The 20,190-nt window shown below is 46.5% G+C and overlaps 7 protein-coding genes across 8 annotated transcripts; 2 read left to right on the top strand and 5 right to left on the bottom strand.

Moving 5' to 3' along the window:
• Positions 1 to 11: 11 nt before the first annotated feature.
• E1B28_011986 (uncharacterized protein) lies at positions 12 to 657 on the bottom strand (the record flags this gene model as incomplete). Its single annotated transcript, XM_043157048.1, has 6 exons — positions 12 to 35; positions 100 to 283; positions 347 to 371; positions 430 to 487; positions 540 to 567; positions 623 to 657. 6 exons carry the CDS (start codon positions 655 to 657, stop codon positions 12 to 14), a joined length of 354 nt encoding a protein of 117 aa, XP_043004413.1.
• A 1,736-nt stretch (positions 658 to 2,393) lies between these two features.
• Positions 2,394 to 3,090, bottom strand: E1B28_011985 (uncharacterized protein; the record flags this gene model as incomplete). Its single annotated transcript, XM_043157047.1, has 4 exons — positions 2,394 to 2,716; positions 2,777 to 2,823; positions 2,881 to 3,008; positions 3,070 to 3,090. The coding sequence occupies 4 exons, from the start codon at positions 3,088 to 3,090 to the stop codon at positions 2,394 to 2,396; spliced, it is 519 nt and encodes a 172-aa protein (XP_043004412.1).
• Positions 3,091 to 4,134: 1,044 nt separating this feature from the next.
• E1B28_011984 (uncharacterized protein) lies at positions 4,135 to 6,667 on the top strand. Of its 2 annotated transcripts, none has more exons than XM_043157045.1 (11): positions 4,135 to 4,397; positions 4,455 to 4,722; positions 4,784 to 4,858; positions 4,922 to 4,976; positions 5,035 to 5,158; positions 5,215 to 5,268; positions 5,337 to 5,584; positions 5,641 to 5,789; positions 5,852 to 5,906; positions 5,969 to 6,270; positions 6,327 to 6,667. In XM_043157045.1, the coding sequence occupies exons 2-11, from the start codon at positions 4,495 to 4,497 to the stop codon at positions 6,489 to 6,491; spliced, it is 1,455 nt and encodes a 484-aa protein (XP_043004410.1). In that variant the 5' UTR covers positions 4,135 to 4,397; positions 4,455 to 4,494; the 3' UTR covers positions 6,492 to 6,667. The 2 variants fall into 2 exon arrangements, with proteins under 2 accessions (XP_043004410.1, XP_043004411.1); XM_043157046.1 differs by having other exon boundaries at positions 4,447 to 4,722.
• Positions 6,668 to 7,950: 1,283 nt separating this feature from the next.
• On the bottom strand, positions 7,951 to 9,137 carry E1B28_011983 (uncharacterized protein; the record flags this gene model as incomplete). Its single annotated transcript, XM_043157044.1, has 6 exons — positions 7,951 to 8,387; positions 8,432 to 8,522; positions 8,581 to 8,640; positions 8,707 to 8,811; positions 8,867 to 8,949; positions 9,002 to 9,137. The coding sequence occupies 6 exons, from the start codon at positions 9,135 to 9,137 to the stop codon at positions 7,951 to 7,953; spliced, it is 912 nt and encodes a 303-aa protein (XP_043004409.1).
• Positions 9,138 to 10,261: 1,124 nt separating this feature from the next.
• Positions 10,262 to 12,104, bottom strand: E1B28_011982 (uncharacterized protein). The gene is made up of 6 exons (XM_043157043.1): positions 11,751 to 12,104; positions 11,553 to 11,695; positions 11,318 to 11,490; positions 10,968 to 11,250; positions 10,572 to 10,915; positions 10,262 to 10,516 (listed from the first exon to the last, which is right to left on the bottom strand). The coding sequence occupies exons 2-6, from the start codon at positions 11,638 to 11,640 to the stop codon at positions 10,454 to 10,456; spliced, it is 951 nt and encodes a 316-aa protein (XP_043004408.1). The 5' UTR covers positions 11,641 to 11,695; positions 11,751 to 12,104; the 3' UTR covers positions 10,262 to 10,453.
• Positions 12,105 to 12,158: 54 nt separating this feature from the next.
• Positions 12,159 to 13,892, top strand: E1B28_011981 (uncharacterized protein). The gene is made up of 7 exons (XM_043157042.1): positions 12,159 to 12,532; positions 12,588 to 12,659; positions 12,717 to 13,027; positions 13,086 to 13,151; positions 13,216 to 13,290; positions 13,340 to 13,486; positions 13,555 to 13,892. Exons 3-7 carry the CDS (start codon positions 12,835 to 12,837, stop codon positions 13,773 to 13,775), a joined length of 702 nt encoding a protein of 233 aa, XP_043004407.1. The 5' UTR covers positions 12,159 to 12,532; positions 12,588 to 12,659; positions 12,717 to 12,834; the 3' UTR covers positions 13,776 to 13,892.
• Positions 13,893 to 14,144: 252 nt separating this feature from the next.
• Positions 14,145 to 17,382, bottom strand: E1B28_011980 (uncharacterized protein). Its single transcript, XM_043157041.1, has 24 exons — positions 17,343 to 17,382; positions 17,077 to 17,294; positions 16,720 to 16,995; positions 16,606 to 16,663; positions 16,475 to 16,545; positions 16,400 to 16,419; positions 16,291 to 16,351; positions 16,173 to 16,229; positions 16,100 to 16,118; positions 16,015 to 16,049; positions 15,900 to 15,962; positions 15,777 to 15,838; positions 15,706 to 15,721; positions 15,614 to 15,648; positions 15,542 to 15,560; positions 15,390 to 15,490; positions 15,224 to 15,331; positions 15,124 to 15,174; positions 15,019 to 15,071; positions 14,835 to 14,969; positions 14,718 to 14,769; positions 14,609 to 14,662; positions 14,453 to 14,553; positions 14,145 to 14,394 (listed from the first exon to the last, which is right to left on the bottom strand). Exons 2-24 carry the CDS (start codon positions 17,092 to 17,094, stop codon positions 14,231 to 14,233), a joined length of 1,629 nt encoding a protein of 542 aa, XP_043004406.1. The 5' UTR covers positions 17,095 to 17,294; positions 17,343 to 17,382; the 3' UTR covers positions 14,145 to 14,230.
• Positions 17,383 to 20,190: the final 2,808 nt, after the last annotated feature.

The raw sequence follows: 20,190 nt of genomic DNA, 5'->3' as shown, positions 1-20,190 counted from the left end.
TCTCTTCATGTCTACCGAGAAGTTTCCCCTGACATCTTTGCGAATAACCGTATGTTAGTCGTGATCGGATGGACGCAGGGAAGAGCAGATGTGACATACCTCGGCTGGTAGTTTATTTGGAGCTTGGCTTTTTCCAGAACTTTGCTCCGTAGAGGAAGTTTCAGCCGTGTTAGTACCTGTTTCCCTAATTGCAGCCCGAAAGGTAGTCAAGAAATTCGATTCAACGTCATCACCGACGATATTGATCGGCGAGGATGTTCTTTTGGGCGTTCGCGAGTTGAGCCTGAAAGTCGGGAACAAAAAGTCAAAAAAGGACCATTGAAAGAGAACGTTAATCTATGGGCACCTTGCCAATACTGAGACGGCATACACTGTATATGTTACAATCGTCAGAGGTAATGCTATACGAACGAAAATGTCGAGTTTTACGATTCGCTCCGGCTTCGAAAATGGAGAGGTAGATCAAGTTGGAGGGTTGTAAGATAAGCTTTGTAAATGTCACCGACGCTGAGCGGAAAATAAAGAAAGAGAAGACACACCACGATGATCACCGATATCGCTACTGCACTGTATTAAGGGCCGATTGAATTGAAGACATACAAGGAGCATGTTTTTTCCCCACCTCGTAACAACACCCGTACTAATTGCGTATATCATGATTTTCCGTATGAGTGAGTCCGTTCTAGTGCTAATAGATCAGTACGTACGCAAATCCTGGTTCTCCAGTAGAGCATTTACCGTTGAATTCCCGACCGATTGAGGTACAAGTAATAACACAGTACACCGGCACAGATTACGTCCCCTGCGCTCGAAAAGGTTAAAGGAACTACGACGAGGAACACCTGAGGGTAATGTCAGCCGTTCAACGTTCAATATACCTGTGGAGGAGTTACCTTTCCCGGAAATATGATTTGGGCCGTTGATGTTTTGACCCTGTAAAATCTCAAGCATAAAAACACTGGAATGAAGAAAGTCGGTTTACCCAATGCCAGTGAGTGCTTTAATTAAAAGCGTCGTAAGCCATCAAGAGATATCACCACCTGAGGTTGTGGAAGCCGTTTACGCACCTATACTAAACCCTAGTAGGCCAAACACGGATCAGCGATTATGCAACCCCATCGATCTGCTCACAAACCCAACTGCGTTAAAGCCAATGCCATCTTAGGAATAATCTGTGAGTACTTCTGAGATGCGGAGGATATCAAGGAGCGCACTTACAATGACTCCAGGAAGCCAAAAACCTCTTCGGACTGTTGATATGTGAATATTATCGACGAACATCGAAAGGAAGTGAGGACCGATACTCGCATTGATAGATTTGGACAATATAGAATAAATGGGTGATGAACACGACTACGCTCTGCAAGAACGTTAGGGCCGCCATTGAATTGAAGCATACGGAGGATGAAAGGTCTTCTCACAATTACAGCGTACGTGGCCTGTTTGAGCGATGTATCAGCGTATAGATACTCCAAAATGAGGAGTTTTGTCTTACGAGCAGGCTCCTGTACGGTCATAAAGGCATGTTATGAAGATCGCCGCGTGTAGATACGAACAAACCCACCAAATAATTCCCAATAAAAAGAAAGGGGTTGTGTAGTTAGTGACCATGTAATAATAAGATGCGTGGGCCAGCAGGCTTGTATGGAGCGTTTCGAGAATGCTACAAGTTCATATAATGAGCGAAAAGCTAGCTTGAATATGGGAGTATGAGACATGCAGTAAGGAGATGACCTATTAGATACTTTCAGCACTATCCGGAGCAAGATAAGACAGTACGGGGTCAGCGGAACACTCACAGTGGCCTTCACGATGAAAGGGTCTCTCGGGAAAGTTTGGAAGTATGTATATGACTGGCAACATACAACACCGTATAAACTGAAAATGATTCGGGGCGTAAGAAGCCATACACAAGGAAACTAAGGGAACGAATTTCGTACACAGAACATGCGACCAACCCGACGAGGAATGCCCCGACGGTATTGTCGTATAGCGATCCTGACGCCATCTGTGGAGGATATAGAGTTCTTCAGGGTTCGTCTGTGGCTTATATCTAGTGAAAAAAACGGTTACGTAAATCTAAGCCAAGCCTCGTGACGGAGGAACATACAATAATGCCTTACGTCCCTTTCCTTGACAGCCTGGAGACCAGCGAGAAACCTGCACAGCCAACATTGATTAAGTTTTGCCTTTCTGAGTGACTCCGAAAGAATGTTGAATACACATTGGTTCTCAAGCTCGAGTAGATTTTTGACACAGACCTCGACAGCATGTGCATGCAAGAATCGAAGTTTCCATCCTGCCTCCACAAAGGGATCACATCGATCAAGAATAGCCTTCCATCTGATTCTGTGGGAGACCGAGGATTATATGCATCGTGTGGACCGTCGTTGTCACGCCTGAAGTCTAGAGGATAGCCCATTGTGCCTCTCATGGACCGTCAAAGGTGTCCGGGAAAAACGTCGATGTAACGACAAACTGTATCCTCGGAGGCTCGAGGGCCAGGCGATCCTCTTTGAACGTCTGACCATGACTCTGCCATTGTTCCACGATATGTTGCGATTGACTGACAGCGAGCGAAACCATCTTTCAATTTGACATATACCCGGCGCCTGCATTGCGTGTAAGAAAGCCAAAAGATCCCTTTGGATAAGTGGGGCCGTCGTGATGGATTGACTGATTTCAATAGTACTTGATGGAGAGACCGTACTAGTTACTAAGTGGAAAACAGTCAAGCACGACTCGACGGTTATATGGGGTTAAGGAGGATACAGACAAGTTTCAAATGTGATTCGGCATATGGGTTTTCTGCGAATGGAACCACTGAATGACAGTAAAAAATATGAGAAGGGAAGGGAGTAGGAATGAAGGCAGGCGTACCTTCCACAGGCTGCATCCGTTGATCCTCGCCACTTTTCCCCCGATAAACCATTGACAGGTTTCAAATTCAATGGTGGACATCTAGCGAGAAACTGGGCACGGTCGGAGTAAATATACGTGGTCCAAACCTTGTACAACAACCAGATATCAAAAATGAGACTATTAGGAGCCGTGACAAAGTATACTTACACTCTTGGAAGATAGTCGCATCGGTTTGATAGTCTTGCAACGGAAAGGAAGTCGCTAACCCAACTCCGGAGCCGAATACCAAACCCGCACCCACGTTAGCGACAACGCCGAACCAATGACTCCTGATTGAATCACATCCAATGTTCAAATTTCCTTTGTAGTATCAATGTATCCGCTTTTTCCCGTCAAAGAGATGAGGGAGGCTTCAAAGTTTCAGTGTCCATTGCTGTTTAGCACGTTCTGCTGCGCAACTCGAATTCTTGAGGCGGCCCTCGTTAATGCCATCTCCATTGATGTTGAGGCACCCGCTTCCTCCATATGTCCTGGATTGACTAACCGAGGTCTCGTAGGCACACCCCAAGTCCAGTTTTAGGCCGGAATTGTCAGTGAAGTGGCACAGACAGCGAGAACGACGCCAGCTCTCGATCTTAGGCGGCGCCACCAAGCACATGCTACTTAGGCCTATCGACTAATTGAATATTGAACCATCAGTCTAGAGGACCGTCGGCATGACAGATGAAAGGTTGACAGGCTTACTATTAGGACGAATACCGACGAGCTTGTTCGGGACTCTATTACCCGCTGATTTTTTGGTTGGACTTTATAAAGAAAATCCATAATTGAAGATCACTGATGTCACCAGCAAGGTATTGTGGGCTGCCTGAGTGAAGCTGGCGCTCGTTCACCTACGTGCGGTGACTAGTGACTCTTCATACCAAAATCCCGGTTGATCCCTCTGAGTGGCAATCCCAAAGCAGTCATAACAAGTAGCCAAATCGGAAACTAAAGCTGACCCTGATACCATGGCCGAATGTCATGTGAAATGAGAGCCCTATTTGACCCATTAGCGATGACGGGTACGACTCTAAAGAAGGTTTACTGCGTAGCATCTTCAGCCATGAGCTTTTGCTTGCTCGTGAAACGATCTGGGCTTTGAAAAGAAACTCCTCTGAGGGATTACGTTTTGGGAAGATAGCTGAGCTGTCACACTGTGACGCATGGCATAAACCGGATAAAACCTCTCACGGGGTCTGCTCTAAACGCAGAGGACATCAACGTACGACTCGGACTTCTTCACACTCTTCAGCGCTCACTGGCGCCAGCTCCCGCAGGCTCGACCTCTAGCTCTTTGGGACAAATAAAATCGCCGCGTCCCCACGCGAACGTAATCACAGAATTCGACCCGACTTAGTCCCGAGATGCTCGATATTCATTTCTCTAATTGATTGACTTCTTAAGAGAATGAATTTGCGGGAAAGACTTGAATGCTAGGCTGTGTCAAACGAATTTTCCTCCGAATCACCATTAGGTCTTTCCTATTATCCCAAGTAAGTTAGATCTCTCCTGGTGTTTTCTGATAAAAGGCATATGACGAAGCCCGATAGTCCCTCGCTTATCTTCTCTGCTCTTTTCAAGACCAGTCGGATGACGGAAGCTCGCCAGTTACTCGACCTCATAACCCGCACCGCAGACACTCTCCAAGAACTCTGCGCAGATTATCCCAGTACTTTGAACGATCCTTCTCACTCGGAACCCACAACCAGCAATGATATTAAAGTGCAAAGATTAGCCACAACAGTCAGTGTAGCTGCACTCCAACTAGCTGCAATTTTCGAGCCGCCACAGATCTCGTTATTACACGTTGCATCGGGAGTACGTGGTCACACTCGCTGTGGGTACATCAGGCTCATGCTAAGAAAATGTTCGCATGTAGGCTCTCAAGACAGCTGCGTTGCGGGTATGCCTCGAAGGGAATGTGACCGAAATTTTGCGAGAAGCAGGCCCACAGGTACGACGGTTCTTCCACCTCTTATTCGGTCATATAACCCCCTTTACCAACGATACCGTTTAGGGATTACATGTGCGGGAAATAACTGCGTTCAATGACTTGGATCCAAGGACTCTAGGTGACTTTTGGGTCTGTTTGCGGTTGCGAAATTCAATAACACGCGCATACGGTTATAGCTCGACTCCTCAGATATCTCGCCTCTTTTCATGTCTACCGAGAAGTTTCTCCTGACACCTTTACGAACAACCGAGTTTCAACCGTGATGGACACAGGGAAGAGTGTGGCGGAACTCTTTCGCTCGTGAGTTCTTTCTCAATGTCTTGCAAGCTGTCGGAGTGCTAAAAAACTATCCTTAGCCCAGAGACAAAGCATGATAATACGAACGGCTTTCCAGCTTTCCTCAGTCATCAGTTCAGCCTTTCCCCCTGATTATACCTAATCAAGATACTGACGGGTTTATCCATGATTTATGTAATAGGATGGATGAGATATCCAAAGCCGCGGCGTACAGTTGGGAAGCGATAACTGATCCTCGCTATCCATCCATCACTCCGTTGGAAAAAGCATTGTTGAGCGAACGTGACGGGGAAGTCGGCGTAAAACCGGCGGATAGTAGTAGTTTCTTTGACTTCCTCCAAAGACCAGAGCAAGCACATCGTCATCGTCGATTCGCGATAGCGATGGAAGGAATGGCAGCGATCCAACCGTTGGACTGTTTATCCCGTGGTGAGTACCCAAAAATCAAAGTTTCCTTGTCAGTCGTTGGTTAAAACGCAATAAAGCGTACAACTGGGACTCGCTCCCCGAGAACGCGCTCGTCGTTGATGTCGGTGGCGGCGTTGGGACAATATCACTCGAACTGGCTAAGCAGTTTCCAAAGTTGAAATTCATAGTTCAAGATCTCCCGAGTTTCATCGAGAAAGGGAAAGCTGTAAGTACTCGACAATCATAGTATACTGTATCCGGCATTCTCGCTCACGTGGAATATACTAGCTATGGGCAGAACGCCAACCGGAAACATTGGAGAGCGGACGAGCTATTCTTCAAGGTGAATACATTAAGTTCGCTCAGGCTTTCCCCCTGCTGAGAATCCCATCTGATTCTACGAAGCACACGACTTCTTCACGCCACAGCCTCAGGAAAACGCGTCGATCTTTCTTCTACGACATGTCATACACAACTGGTCCGACGAAGACTGTATCAAAATCTTGAGTCTTCTTCGGAGAGCAGCACGGGATGACACAACGCTCTTGATTTTGGAGATCATCATGCCCTATGCGTGTCGAAAAGAATCGTCGGATGATACATCGAAGAATACCGAAATTCCTGGTGCAACTGCTGAGGAAGCCCCGGTCCCGTTACTTCCAAACTTTGGTGCAGGAAACGAATTCGCTCATGTGCTTGATATGACGGTGAGTTCGGTTCTCAAGATCCGGCGGTTATTTAGATTAACAATTTCAATTCGTAGATGTTCTCAATCTTGAAGGGAGCTTCGGAACGCACTATAGACCAGTTTTCTTTGCTTCTCCTCAAGTCTGGGTGGAAAGTGGTTAAAGTGAATCGGTTGTCGGGAGATGCGGCCATGTGGCAGGCAATTGAAGCGATACCTTTTGCTGAGATCCACAGACTCTGAACCGATTTAGGGTGGATTCGAGAATCTTCTCGGTGGCGTAGTACTACATAATTTAGATATCGATATTATGCGGCTTGTGATGGGTAAGATGGAAAAGAAGGGGGTAAAGTTAAAAGAATTCTTGTATACGGATAGAAACACGGTCACAGCGAACTTTGTCCCGTTTTAAACTCTTCTATGAACTCGGTCTCTTTTGTGAGATACCAATAAATTGTATAAGCACGTTCCTCAGTGGGGAAAGAACACCGTTGCCTACAGCAGGACGAGGTTAGTTGAGAACAGATCGCTTTGAAGCGCAGATAATCAAACTGTGGTTTAATAGATATTGAACCACATATAATATTAAATTAACATTAAACTAAAGAGCAAGTTCAACTGCAAGTTGACCCAAATTGAGTTCAACTGTGCAGTTCAACCAAACTGCATTACTCTAAGGTACTTGTGAAATGTTGGGTTTTTATACTAAGTAATTCTAACCTCTAAGAACAAGTAGAAGAATATGATAAGTACAAAATGCAGTGTAGTGTAATAGTGAGTAGCATTATTGTTAATAAAGTATAGAACCAATGAAGGCTGATGTTAATGATTTTGATTGTGTTACACCTGCGTGTGGTCCCGTGGGTACTTACCATTTTTGGATGTGGCTGTGTAAAACCTACCAGTAGGGAAATTAGTCACACATAACCTTTTATAGTAAGTGGGAAAGAAGGCACACACACGTTATACTATCCTTCCACTTCTCTTAGACTCTGGATCATCTTGGTACAAAATACTTTTTATACCATTTCATGATTGTGTTGAATGAACTCCAAAGTTGAACTTGGGGGGAGTTCAACATACAGTTGAACTTCCGGGTTGAGCTCAATCATGAGTTGAACTTGATTTTGTTCAAGTTTGAGTTGAACTTGAGGACTGTTGAGTTTATTCAGCACACAAGTTGAGTACTAAATCAGAAATAGTATTTTATACCAAGATGAACTAGAGTCTAAGAGAAGTGGAAGGATAGTATAACGTGTGTGTGCCTTCTTTCCCACTTACTATAAAAGGTTATGTGTGACTAATTTCCCTACTGGTAGGTTTTACACAGCCACATCCAAAAATGGTAAGTACCCACGGGACCACATGCAGGTGTAACACAATCAAAATCATTAACATCAGCCTTCATTGGTTCTATACTTTATTAACAATAATGCTACTCACTATTACACTACACTGCATTTTGTACTTATCATATTCTTCTACTTGTTCTTAGAGGTTAGAATTACTTAGTATAAAAACCCAACATTTCACAAGTACCTTAGAGTAATGCAGTTTGGTTGAACTGCACAGTTGAACTCAATTTGGGTCAACTTGCAGTTGAACTTGCTCTTTAGTTTAATGTTAATTTAATATTATATGCAGTTCAATATCTATTAAACCACAGTTTGATTATCTGTGCTTCAAAGCGATCTGTTCTCAACTAATCTCGTCCTACTTTTCCCGTTGCGCGGCCCAACGCCAGAAATATGGAAGGGAAGCGAGCCGATAAACACGCCTTGGGGTCACTTTGATCAGGCCTCGAGCGCCGGCGTATTTTTTGTATCGTCCTTCGAGGACGCGCTTCCCTCTCGGAACTTGGACGATGTAAGGACCGGGAGCGGGAGTTCCCCAACTCCACCTCAAATCCAGCGGATGCTACGGCAAAGGCGGAGTAGTATGGCGTATGAGTATCGTCTCTCCTACTCCCAAGCCGAAGTCTGGAATTAAGAACGGCGAGGTAGCTGTTAGACTCCACCTTTCCCATCAGCATGATGATGGGGAGGTATGAATCAGCGACTCGCGGACTAATCAGGAGTAAAACCAGAGCGGATAATGCCATGAACGCTGTAGGTGCAAGGCCCAAAGTCATCATCAAGGCTGATAACCCAGATCATAAGGTGATTGAGAGCAAGGAAACTTACCAGTCAATGCGCCCGTCGTCACGGTTAACCACAGGACCTTGGTTATCAGCGTCCTAGTGCCCTGCTGTACCCTTACTTTCGATCGTTTAAGCTGAAAACAAAGCCGAGATTGATGTCCAATTTCAAAATCACATAGGGTATGCACTTACGATCAATCCCATGAAAATCGAGATCGTGGTGTCGCAGAGAGCCGAACATGTAGCCCATATCTGCCGCACAAAGAAAGGATAAAGATTTGAGAACTAATGAGGATTTAAAACCCACTCCGAGCTTACAATCGTGATAGTGTCCCTGGTCAGAACTGAATTCAAATCGAGCGCACCCAATTGTATGATATGTGCGCCTCCGACGAATGTCGCTGCCGTACTTAGCAGAGATAGCTAAAGGAGAAACAAATTAATGAATGTTCCAAGAGGTGTCTTTAAAAAAACCAACGATGACCACTGAAACTATCATGATCTTCGACCTGGATAAGACCCATATTCTCCAAGCTGAAAAGCATTGACATAGCAGCCCGACTATCGAACGCCATGAACATTGGGCAAGGAGAGAATGAGAATACTAGCTCACCAATTCCAGTTTTGATGACAAAAGCCTCGTCTGCCCAGTCCACTTGATTATCAAAGAGAAGAGTAACGTTCCCAAAGCCGCTTCCAGAAAACAAGTACAGTTTCCTGGCTACCCAAGCCGTCTGTAATGCTTCCATGATATAGATCGAATAAAAAATGATTCTGATCGCGAGCTTGTCTCGGGAAAATGACTTGTGATATAGGACTGAAGGGAACCTTTGGTGAGAAATACTTGACAGTAATGATTGATGAGGTTCTCACAAATTTGGATGGTGAGGATGCCAAAGAGGCCCCAGTGAAAGAGCGAGGTGAGGATCTGCAGTTATACCGAGTCGTGACTTCGTCGATAGCATCGAGATACAGCTTGGTCGCTCACCAATGTCTCGCTCCTAGGAGAAGTGGGTAAGCCGAATGTGGCTGGCAAAAACGATTTACGTACACCTCAATAGCTGTAGCTACATCGATAAAAACCGTAGTAGACATGGCGCGGTCGGGAAACGAGTAATAAGGAAATGATGGGTAAACGTTGTTTTGTTGCGGACAGAGAGCACATTTTCTATGGGAAGAGAATACATAAGTAAAAGTAAACCCCGCAACCATCTCTGATGAGATGCAGCCGCCGCTTTGATGACATCAAGTCTGGTCTACTTGAACTCCCTAGTTAGGAACAGCAATCCGTTCATTGGAGCAATAATAGATCGAGCCAATTAAAAATCAACTTACATGGCACACGCTATCAGTCCCGGATGCTTTTCTTTCTGAGTTCTGTTCGCCGCCTATTAGGATGGCCCGCGACCAAAAATTTCGTGATTGTTGAAGTTGAATGTTGCGTTGAAAGCAAGCAGGTCGTGTTGAACGCTGCCTTTTCTAGTCTCGCGGCCAGCCGTTATTCAAACTCAGATGCAGCTCGGCCCCCCGGCGGCTCCGTTCCGATCAGTTCTTTCTTGGACAACGGGCACCGTCACGGTCATGCGGCCTTCATTTGAGAACGTTTTCCAGTCGTATATCTGTGATATACCTTCAATACTTTCTGTAGAAGGGACGGCGTCGACAGAGGGAGACGATGGGGGGAAAAGACAGAAAGGCTCTTCGTATTCGTACATAACTAGTACTATATAAGGAAATACGGAATATGAAATACATCTATCTCGGGATGGACGGTGATGTCGGAGCGACCGCAGCCAACAATGATCGGGCCGATCCTCAACACTTTCCACCTGTCACTTCGATACATTGTCAAAGGATCTCCCAGGTTCTCCAGCCTCAACTGAGTACACAGTGCTTGACCACTGATAACGATGCATGCAGGCAAATTGCGAAGTGCTGAAGGGTGCTATGTGAACAGATATTCGTAGTGAATGGTAAGGAAGTCAATAAGGACAGAATGAGTATATTTAGAGCGACATAAATTAGCTATCTGGCCATGTCGGCACTAGTTCTCACCAAGGAACCTCTACTCCTGGCTAACGAACCACATCTGGTTGTGGTTTGAACCGTCACAGTCCCAAACTTGTAGCTATACCGAGACTCAATCAAAAGTTCCGGAAGTAGCAGGAACGACTAAAACCTACCGGGTTTCCAGCAGTCAAATTACCGTTGGTGATATCGATGCATTTGTTTCGTCCCGCCAGAGAGATTGTAGATTGAGGAGAAGTTACGACTTTCCAGACCTGGTTATCATTTCCCACATCACACGTCGAGATTTTGAGGAGGTTACCGTTGCTTGAGTCACCATTGACATCCAAGCACTTGCTTCCTCCGTAGGTCTTGATAGGACCCGACAAAGGTATCGTCGGCACGACCCAGGTTTGATTCCCGGCCGGAAAGGTTTCGGTGACTCTATCACAAACAGCGAGAGCAACACCAGCTCCCTCGGTATTGGATCCTGCCACCAAACACATTATGGGTAGACCGGCTGAGTAAAAGGTCAGCGTAAGGTAGTAGCGCAAGCATTAAGGAATCCCTACCATCGGGGTAGCCACCGACGAGGTTGGAACCGTAACTTTCCGTGTTAGGGACCTTGTTACCGCTAAACTTCTGATTCGCGTTGTTGAAAGCACAAGTCCATATCTGAAGTTGAGTTCCGTCGGTAATATCTCCGTCGGGGAGGTCTATACATTTGTCGGTATTAGCCCATTGGAAGGTAAAATCGTTGACAGAGATCCATTGCTGGTTGGCACTTCCGTTGACACAGGTCCAGAGTTGGAGTTTGGTTCCGTCGGCGTCAGAACCATCCTTGACGTCCAAGCACTGAGAAAGGGAAAACAAGAGAGATAAGCATCCTTGGCAACTCAAACGAAGATGATTGAAGGCAAACCTTGTCTGTGTTGAAGAGTTTGATCGGCTGTGGTCCAGCGTTCTGCCTAGTGAAGAGGGAGAGAGCCCAGGTATGTTTGGAAACATCTTCGGTATTGCAGTCATGGATCACGACGGGAGCGCCGTCTCCATTTTCGGAAGCAGAGATACATCCTTGCTTTGCAGCAGCGTCGACTTAAGGTAATTCAAGGTTAGCTTTAGGTAACTCTTTTCCACCACCACGAAAAAGCACGCACGTCCTGGAGCGCCACTTTGAAGCTGGTAAGGAAAAGCGACGGCGACTGCAGCAAAAGAAGCGAGAGTAAGGAGTGGGGAGTGCCTCATGAATAAAGAGCGACACAAGTAAGAATATGAAAACGATGAGAAGTGATGGGGACAGCTGGTTAAGTGCTCGTGAGTCTTTATGCATAAAGGAGCACCAGTGCCAACGCTACCTTCGTCACCCGTTTCAGACCATTTTGTGCCCGATCAACCCGCCAACATCAGATGTTTGAATGCATTGCGGCAAAACAGCGGGTTCATTGAATTTGACGACTCGCGTGCGATCTTGAATTCCATTCATTGTCCGTCGAGATTTGAAGATGAAGTTCCTGATGGCTGCAAGTGAATACTAGTAGTGTGGGAGGACTTTTTTTTGCGAGCAACGGCTGCGGGCCAGTTCCAATATAAATCAACTATCCGAGTCAGTTGCCGGCTACGGCCTGATTTTTATCGAGACATAGAGATATCGTATGATATGTTGAGCAAGTCGGAAAGGGCGTCGAAACAGAGAAACAAGGCGCAGTTCCGGACCGGAGTACACAAGCGCTCATCAGCGTGACCTCGCTTAACCAAGTTTGGCCATCGAACGCTGTAGCTCTTCATCCCTCTACTCACTTCCCAAGATAACTGCGATTTTCTCTTATAAATCTCTTCTCCATCCTCGAAATAAACCATTCAGTCGGTCAATCCTCGCCAAACTCTCGCTGCACGTACTGCGCATGCACTGTGGCTGAACGTTATCCGTATCGTGTTACATGTCTAACTGCGGCACAATTTTGACCATCTCGTCCGGCAACTGGCTTTAGGACTCAGCAGGACGATGGGTATCTGAACAGACATCGCATTCGTTATTTCCTGCCAGCTGTGGGACTAGATTGGCAGATAGCGGAATCCACAGGAACACAATAATCAGACTATTAACAGTCGAGAAAATCTCCGACTTTGAGAGTGATGGGTATGTCGAATTCAGGCTTTGAGACCCCCCTCTACGTTGCTTATAACGTACCCAGAATTAGCCCAGTTACCCTTGGTGCGAGCTCTTGAGTTCACGGGTTTCGAAGGAGAGTAGGAGGGTCGGGAAGGTACGAAGAACTTGCTTCGAAATCAAACCGAAGTGCTACTACTTGCTCCACTTCCAGCACCACACCCGCTTGCCGAGTTGCTTTAGCATCTTGTTCGACCATCACTAGGCCCGACGAGGTTAGCGGCCATGTGGAGAAAACGTGCAAATTAAGTTATTTATTGGATGTAAGGCGGATGCTTGCGCGCACCGCAGAAGACATCGTGGGCGCACAAAACGTGGTAAACATGCCGTCGACAGCTTATGGGACAATTGGAAACGCCCCGAACTCTTCCTTTCTCTTCCTCTCTCGTCGCACGGGGATGTACATCAACAGTTCACTGGTTGAAGCTCGACAAGAATTATCAGGGCCTGAAGTACCAGATACCAGTCAGTCACCAAATACTCAACTATCGGAGCACTCTCTTGCTCAACGAACTCCCGTTAGAAACGGCCGTATACCAGCTTTTGGCAATAGGGCTTTTCTGGATCCTCTCTAAGATTCCGACACTTTGTGAGTAAATAACATCTAATTCATGCCTTACGACCTGACTCACGTCTAATTTGAAACGTTGCAGGGGCTTACCTCCAACTTCTATTCAATATCCCTCCGGAATGGCCCATGCGAGTATTCCCGTCGTTGAACAGTTACAGTGCGTATTTCATAAGGAGGACACATCATGTTGTTGACGTATGTTACAGTCAAGTCGCATCCTTATTCCTGCCTGAGTTATGCCAGCATCGTGTTTTTCGGCCCTATGACCTTCGCCATACCTCCGGTCGTATTACAAGATCTCACAGTCCACATTCTTCTCAATTTAACCTATCTTTCTCATGGAATGGCCTCCGGTAAGTAAAGCAACAGACTAGACCGAGTCCATCTTCTTGATCCTCTTTATCACCTCCCCCCCGAATAGACCGCCCGTTGGCCAGGTACTACCATAGTTCAAGTTCAACGTATGTTCTGGCGTTCGCACCTGCAATATGTAGATTCGAAGTCGTCTTCTCCTGGTTGGAAAACGCGGCTTCGGTCTATAACCAGTGGACGACAAACCACATGCCGCTGATCATATTACGATTACTGGCTGCTGCGCTTAGCGTGTATATCGTTCTTGGCCTATTGTGGTTATGGACATGAACAAACTGGGTTTTTTTTAATTATCAACGCACTCTTTGTAGAATTTGTCCATATGTTTGGGTTTGATGTTGTAGATCCCTTCATGATGCAAGTACATAGGCTTCTTGGCAATCGGGGAGACTGAGATCTAATCAGGTTTTGGAAGGAAAAATCTCGACACTAACTCCCCTCAACCCTCCTTCACAGCTTAGATCTCATGCTAGATTGAATTTCCTTTAATTCAAAACATTTTTGTGATTTCCCGGTACTTCCTTCTCTACACATCTCCGCGCTACGTACGCGCTTTGTTCCGTCCGTTCAATTACCTGGCTATTGGGTCGCGTTCAACCGGAAGACACATTTTGTTCCCATTGTAGCTTCTTCGTTCCAGAGCTCGTTCGCGCTCTGGATTTTATAGGTGTAATTGGAAAGAAAAAAGAAAAATACATGGAATGACACATCGGACACTGGCTTCGTCAGTACAGATAGCGGTAACCTTTCCTTCTTTCCATCGCTTGTTCGAAGGTGATACCCTCCAACTTAGCGGCCTCTTCTACTCTCGTTCTATCGGCGCCCTGAATAGCAGCTCTCTCATCTTCATCCAGTTTCCTATTGTCCCGAATAATCATCTGGCGAATAACTAGAAGGAGAAAGTAATAAGCATTCAGCGGGTAGTTAGATACCGAAAGTCGACGTACCGAGCGCCATAACCGAACTCAACGCCAGTGCAGCGAGAGAGACCGCCATAGACTGATGGTACGCAGGGCCCCATTCGGCCTTCCAGACGAAAGACCCAATACTGGATCTAAGGTTTTAGCAAATGCGGGTTACGAAGGATGAGGCGACCAACTCACATGTTCCCGATATTCCCGCAGCCATTCACTATTGCAATCGCGGCAGCCCGTTTCCTGTGCAAGTGCGTCAATAAACAAAGGGGGATAATTTGACGGCTAGTTGCCTCACGCTGGTGGTCGTGGTATGACGTTCGAAACCCATACCAAGTTCATCGCAAACCCTAAAATTAACAAGTGGTGTCAGCTGACGGCGGAAAAATCTGCCCGCCATAATAAAGAAACGTACCGACGTAACCGCACGCCATGAGGAACATTGAAACGTATCGAGCAGCTATGTTCATGGTGCTGAGGCTGATAATGAAACCGAGCATGACGCCCCACCACCAGATGGCAATGTGGAAGTAACGTTCGCCAGTACGATCTTACGGTGATTAGCGTTCAATGAGAGGACCAAATCAAGTGAGGCCTACCAGTATGCCACGCGTTAAGGCAGCACACTACCGTTGCCACGATCCATGGCGGCCTAGAAGGAACATTTCAGTAAGAGGAACCAAACCAAAGGCAAAACGACGCACGCTGCCAACACCAATGAAATCGTGGTTGAGAAGCCCAAGGTTGAGGTTAAGCTAGCGTTTCCGATCAGAACTAAGACTAATCGAACGAAAAGAAACGTACGTTGGGAAAAAGTTGACGAAACTGAGGCCCAATAATTGTGCAGTCGTCATGGATGCAAACAGTAAGACTTTCGGATCTGTAATGGCCAGCTTCAAACCATAGATGAAGCTGTCGATTTCACCGACATGAGCCAAGGTTACATTGTCCGTATTAAAACGATACTGACGAGTCTTCCGCGTTATCTTGGTCGGCCTCTCCAGCGTCATCCGCTAGGCGTGCTTGAGCAAGACGCCGGTCCGAGGCTGGGAGCCATCGAGTATTATTGGGCTAATATGTTCTCAATGCATAATCAAGGAAGCGGCTTCACAAGCGACGTACATAGTCTGGGAGTAGCCACCTATAAGAAATACGCTTAGTCAGTCCCAGAGATAGCAAAAATAGTCAACATACATCGTCAAGAATCCTATTGTAATGGTTATTGCACCCTACACCATAGGTTTCAATCAGTTCGAGAGCGTGAAAACGTCAATGGATGACCGCACTTCAATGAAGAAAAGCCTAAAAATGAAATGGATTAGCTGCAGGTTCGATAGACACAACGAGTTGTTAATACCATCTCCATGCACGAATGCCACGTTTTCCTTCCATGTTGTGGAGTATTCCGGCAGCCATAAGCTGGAAGACGCGGAAGACTAAGTTAGCAAGCCTTCGGGAGCGGAACATGCTTATAACTGACCGATCCGAACGCATTGGATATTAAAAGACCACCATAGAGAACAGCAGATCGAAATGCGAGTTCCTAGGATTCAGATAAGAGACAGGTGTAGTCGTTGATGCACCTTAAAACTCGCCTTTTTTGTGTACCAACGCGATAACAAGTATATGGCTGTAACATTGGGTCAGTTCGTTGAAATGACCGTGTAAAAGATGCAATACCTCCAGGATAGAACGCTGCCTATAGTTTCGTGCATCAGGATTCGTCTGAACTCTGAGGTGCTAGAGAGCGTACTTCGGGTAGGCCGATGAATATGCGGCAAAGCAAAATCCCGGTAAAGTTGTGAGTGACCTAGGTACCAAAGATGATACGTGTGAGCGGGATGTCCAAATAAACATGTGGCCTCACTCACTCCCGTCATCATACTCGTAAGGCCCCAACCGACGACACATGCTCCAATGTAGATAGATGGCCTTGAGAGCTTTGTTAGTGAGAGTTGGAGTATGAAAGTGAACAGTTACCTTGTAACATAATTGAGGGCCTAGGGGCGACGATGAGCGAAGCTTGAACACCGTAGATGTTATGAATCTGCTCACCATATTGGAAGGTATTTGTGCGGGACAGTATGTGACATAAAGAATAGACAAGATCGTTGCATACTGAATATCTGTTGAGGAAAGCGCGTGTGAGAAGGAGTAGCATTACAGGTTAGTAAACAAAGACACGCCTGTGAGCTTGAGATCCTGCTCCAGTCCCTGTAATCTGGCGGTAGTAATTCCGTTTCTCTGAGGACAAGAAGTCAGCCAAAACAAGCAAAAAATCTGAAAGCAAGAAGGCTGACGTCGATATAATTCATGATATATATCGCGACAATCGTTGGCAACACCCTCATGTCGAGCTTCCGCACAAGTTTCCGTTCTGCGGCGATTCGTTCTGGAGTGCCTGGTTCGGGTAAAGGATCCTCGAGCCCATAATGGCCATCATGAGTATGTTGCGCCTCAAAACTCTCGACTTTTTCTTTCTCTGTTCCATCTGGGATGGGTTGGGCGATCAAGGTCATGATGGTCCAAGACAGGTGAAAGTGCGGTCGAAGGTGTAATGGAGTTATATTTGAGTCCTTTCATTGGTCACGTCGATGAACGCCGTGAGTTTATAAATATGATATGAATTTAAAAAGAAAGAAAAAAACAGGACGCACTCCGGGAACACCAGGCATCAGCTGATAGTTGAATCATAAAAGTCGCTCCAAGGCTCCGACCTTAAAATGTCCGTGCTAACTTCGGAACAAGCTATCGTTGTAGCATAGCAAGTATCGAGTGGGCTGACCGTTCGTTGAATTTCCTTCATGACTTCCAGCAATGGTGATAGGGTTTCGAACCACATCCGTGAACAGGAGTTGGAACTACAGTGGGTCGCCTGCCAGGGCAATGGGTTAAAGGACGACCTAGAAGTAAATCTACTCACACATATAGCCGGTGACAGTCTAGTAAATTGGGAAAGCTCAACGTGATGGAATATCATGTGCTGAGCCGGTGCGTTGTCCACTTTAGTAAATCAGTCACGCGTATTATGCCACGTGGCCAGTACTGTACTCAAGCTGGCCTCGTGTAAAACTCCCAGGGTTCTCTGGCTGCACAACATGAGCTAGATCACCGTGAAGGAGAGAAACAACGGGAAAATCCTAGGACTTCACTAATAGATAAGTTAGACAGATCGAACTCTGCGAGATGTAAGTTCCGGCCCGTTGCCGGCCCGCTCCTCATACATTTCAGGTTCTGAGTGGGCACTGGGGCGTGGAGTCAAAGCATTTGTTCACGTCGTTTTGGAAGCCTTAAAGAGCTACGTGAATATATCTAAGAGCCCAGAATTCTCCGATTCGACGGCTGTATTTCGGGAGGCGACTTCGAGGAAGACTTTCTCCGCGGTAGGACAGCTTGACTCGTAATAACTTTGAAATTTAAACAGACTCATTTCGAAGAAGCACCGAGAAAAAATTGGCAGCGGTCCGTTTCAATCCGGCGGGATCAAAAGAAACAACACCAGACCACGTTCAGATTTGAGGGGAGACTCCAAGGATTATTATGTCGTCGTGACTCGCCGTCATGCTCATGCTGCCCATAACTCGTCGGACTCGGCCTCAAGCCACCCAGCATCGACCCCTGTTAGGGGGCTTGTTTACGACCTTCGGCTTTGAAAGAAGTTATGAATGGCCACCCTGGCTATGCATACTCCTCTGCTTATCTATAAGTCTATACGATGGCCCTCGTCGGATGCCAGGGGAAATAGTAGATAGTAGATACCCACTCTCGCTCAGCAACGATCATCCGACGAGTATTCTCATCCTGACCATTGAGCTGTGTAAGGAAACCAGTGAACCGGCGACCACTGCCCGAACACCAATCCTGCTGGTGACAATTACGATCCAGGGCTCTTTAAACTTATTGTCCGCCACTGATCGTGTTTGATCAAAGTTCAAACGTTCCAGGCCGTCTCGAACAACGACTCGTCACAGAGCCATGAGTTACTGAATGAACGAGAGTCAGACGCTTCCCAATTTCACTCATAGTTTTCATCGGCCTTTCCTTTCCGCAGAAGGTGGACCCAAGATCGGCCAATAGGAAGCTTTGAGACTTCAACAAACAAGGCAATCTATGAGACACCGGTCAAGTCCACCTGCAATTGCATGCTTGCACCAGGAAACCACTATGACGGTCCTAGGAACAAACTGAGCTCGGAAGTCGAAGCGGGAAACCCGGGTTGTGAAGTCGTAGGAAAGAGATCATTACCACCAGCCAACTGCGGTACAAATTCATATTTGTTTTTGTTCCACTTACCAAGGGTCCTAACATGCATCGGGATCGTATATTACGCTAGTACGAAGTTATGTGACCGGGAAGCCATGTAAGAAGCTCCGGGACTCCCTTGAAGTGAACCTTCAGTGGGTTCACATTGCACAACCTGGAGTCACCATGTTCACCAAGACCCCATTTTTCTTCCGAGTCTAGGCCGCTATTCAATTGCTTGGCAGGGTACGCCGAGTCACCGTGCTGTTTTCGTTCCCTTCACCTCGTTCCATTAGCCCGGGCTTTAGGGTCGATTAGACCAGATACCAACTTTCCCTCCCCACAAGCCATGTAATCGACTAATGAAGAGGACCCAACCTTAAGAGTTTCCAGGACCTCGAGCACTAAATGCCGCGACAGGAAATGAAATCTAAGTGAGCGAAAAGAAAATGCTAAATTTGGGAAGAACGAACATAACGATTAAAATCTGTCCGTAACATTCGTTGGCATGTAGTCCGGGCTGAGTGGGTTCAGCGTATCAAAGTCGACTTCCACAGTCACTCGCAAGAAATTCCACTGCTCGAGAAACGGGGAGCGTACGGTCATATGTGCAACCTGACGGAGCCCGGATCTCTACTCGCAAGCGAAGTAAGTCGAGTACACGGATTTGAGTAGCTTTCCCTGCATCATATCGAAGCTGCAGCGAAAGACAAGAATGGGAGAAACCGTAACTTACCGAACGCCGTTTTTAGCGAACTAAAACTATTTCTTCTTTCTTTGATTATATTTCTTGATTTCATTCGCGCCACAACGTCAAGTTGTTCTTCCTAACTTCGTGGCCCCAACCAACGAGCCAACGGCTGTCCCCGGTCGATGTGAGCCCCGTCCTCAAGGCCAGTGTGGGAATCGGGGGTACAAACGATGTTCTAAGCAGAGATAACCTCCCGCTCCTTCGTACGTGCTGCTTTGTGAAGAAGAGCGAATTTCCTTCGCTCCCGCATGTCTAGAAATCCAAGCACTTGCCGATGATCCCATTTCCACCGACCCCTCCACTTGTGACGAACGCTATGTTACTTGGAATCAGATTCGAGGAACAGATCAACTGCCGAACACACTTCATTTTCTCACTCACATCCGTCTGAAGCGCTAGCCGTGGCAGGCCGCAAAGACACACATATTTGTGTTTTCTGATGGAAGATTCAATTATCTGTTGAAATTCCATCAGGGTGCAGCGAACCCTGAATCCCCTCTCCCATCATAAAATGATTACTGTTTGGGGGGCAATAGCTGTTGAGATAGATGAGATAGTACCCAAGGGTGGTCAACGACAGCTGTACGCTTCTTTCCAGAGCTGAATGAGTCCTTACTATTCGGAAGCTGGCCAAATACCATCATGCTATGGATGGCGGAGGATGTTCCCTCGCCACCTGTATATTTCATTCAGTTAAATGAACACACGTTCTTCACCGACGAAAGGGGTCTCTACTTTATCCAGTAGGACTAAGCGAAAGGTTGTCCATTTCGTGCTG

Source organism: Marasmius oreades, chromosome 8 (genome assembly GCF_018924745.1).
Source record: "Marasmius oreades isolate 03SP1 chromosome 8, whole genome shotgun sequence".
NCBI classification, from domain to species: Eukaryota; Fungi; Basidiomycota; class Agaricomycetes; order Agaricales; family Marasmiaceae; genus Marasmius; species Marasmius oreades.
This window is presented reverse-complemented; position numbering and strand designations above follow the sequence as displayed.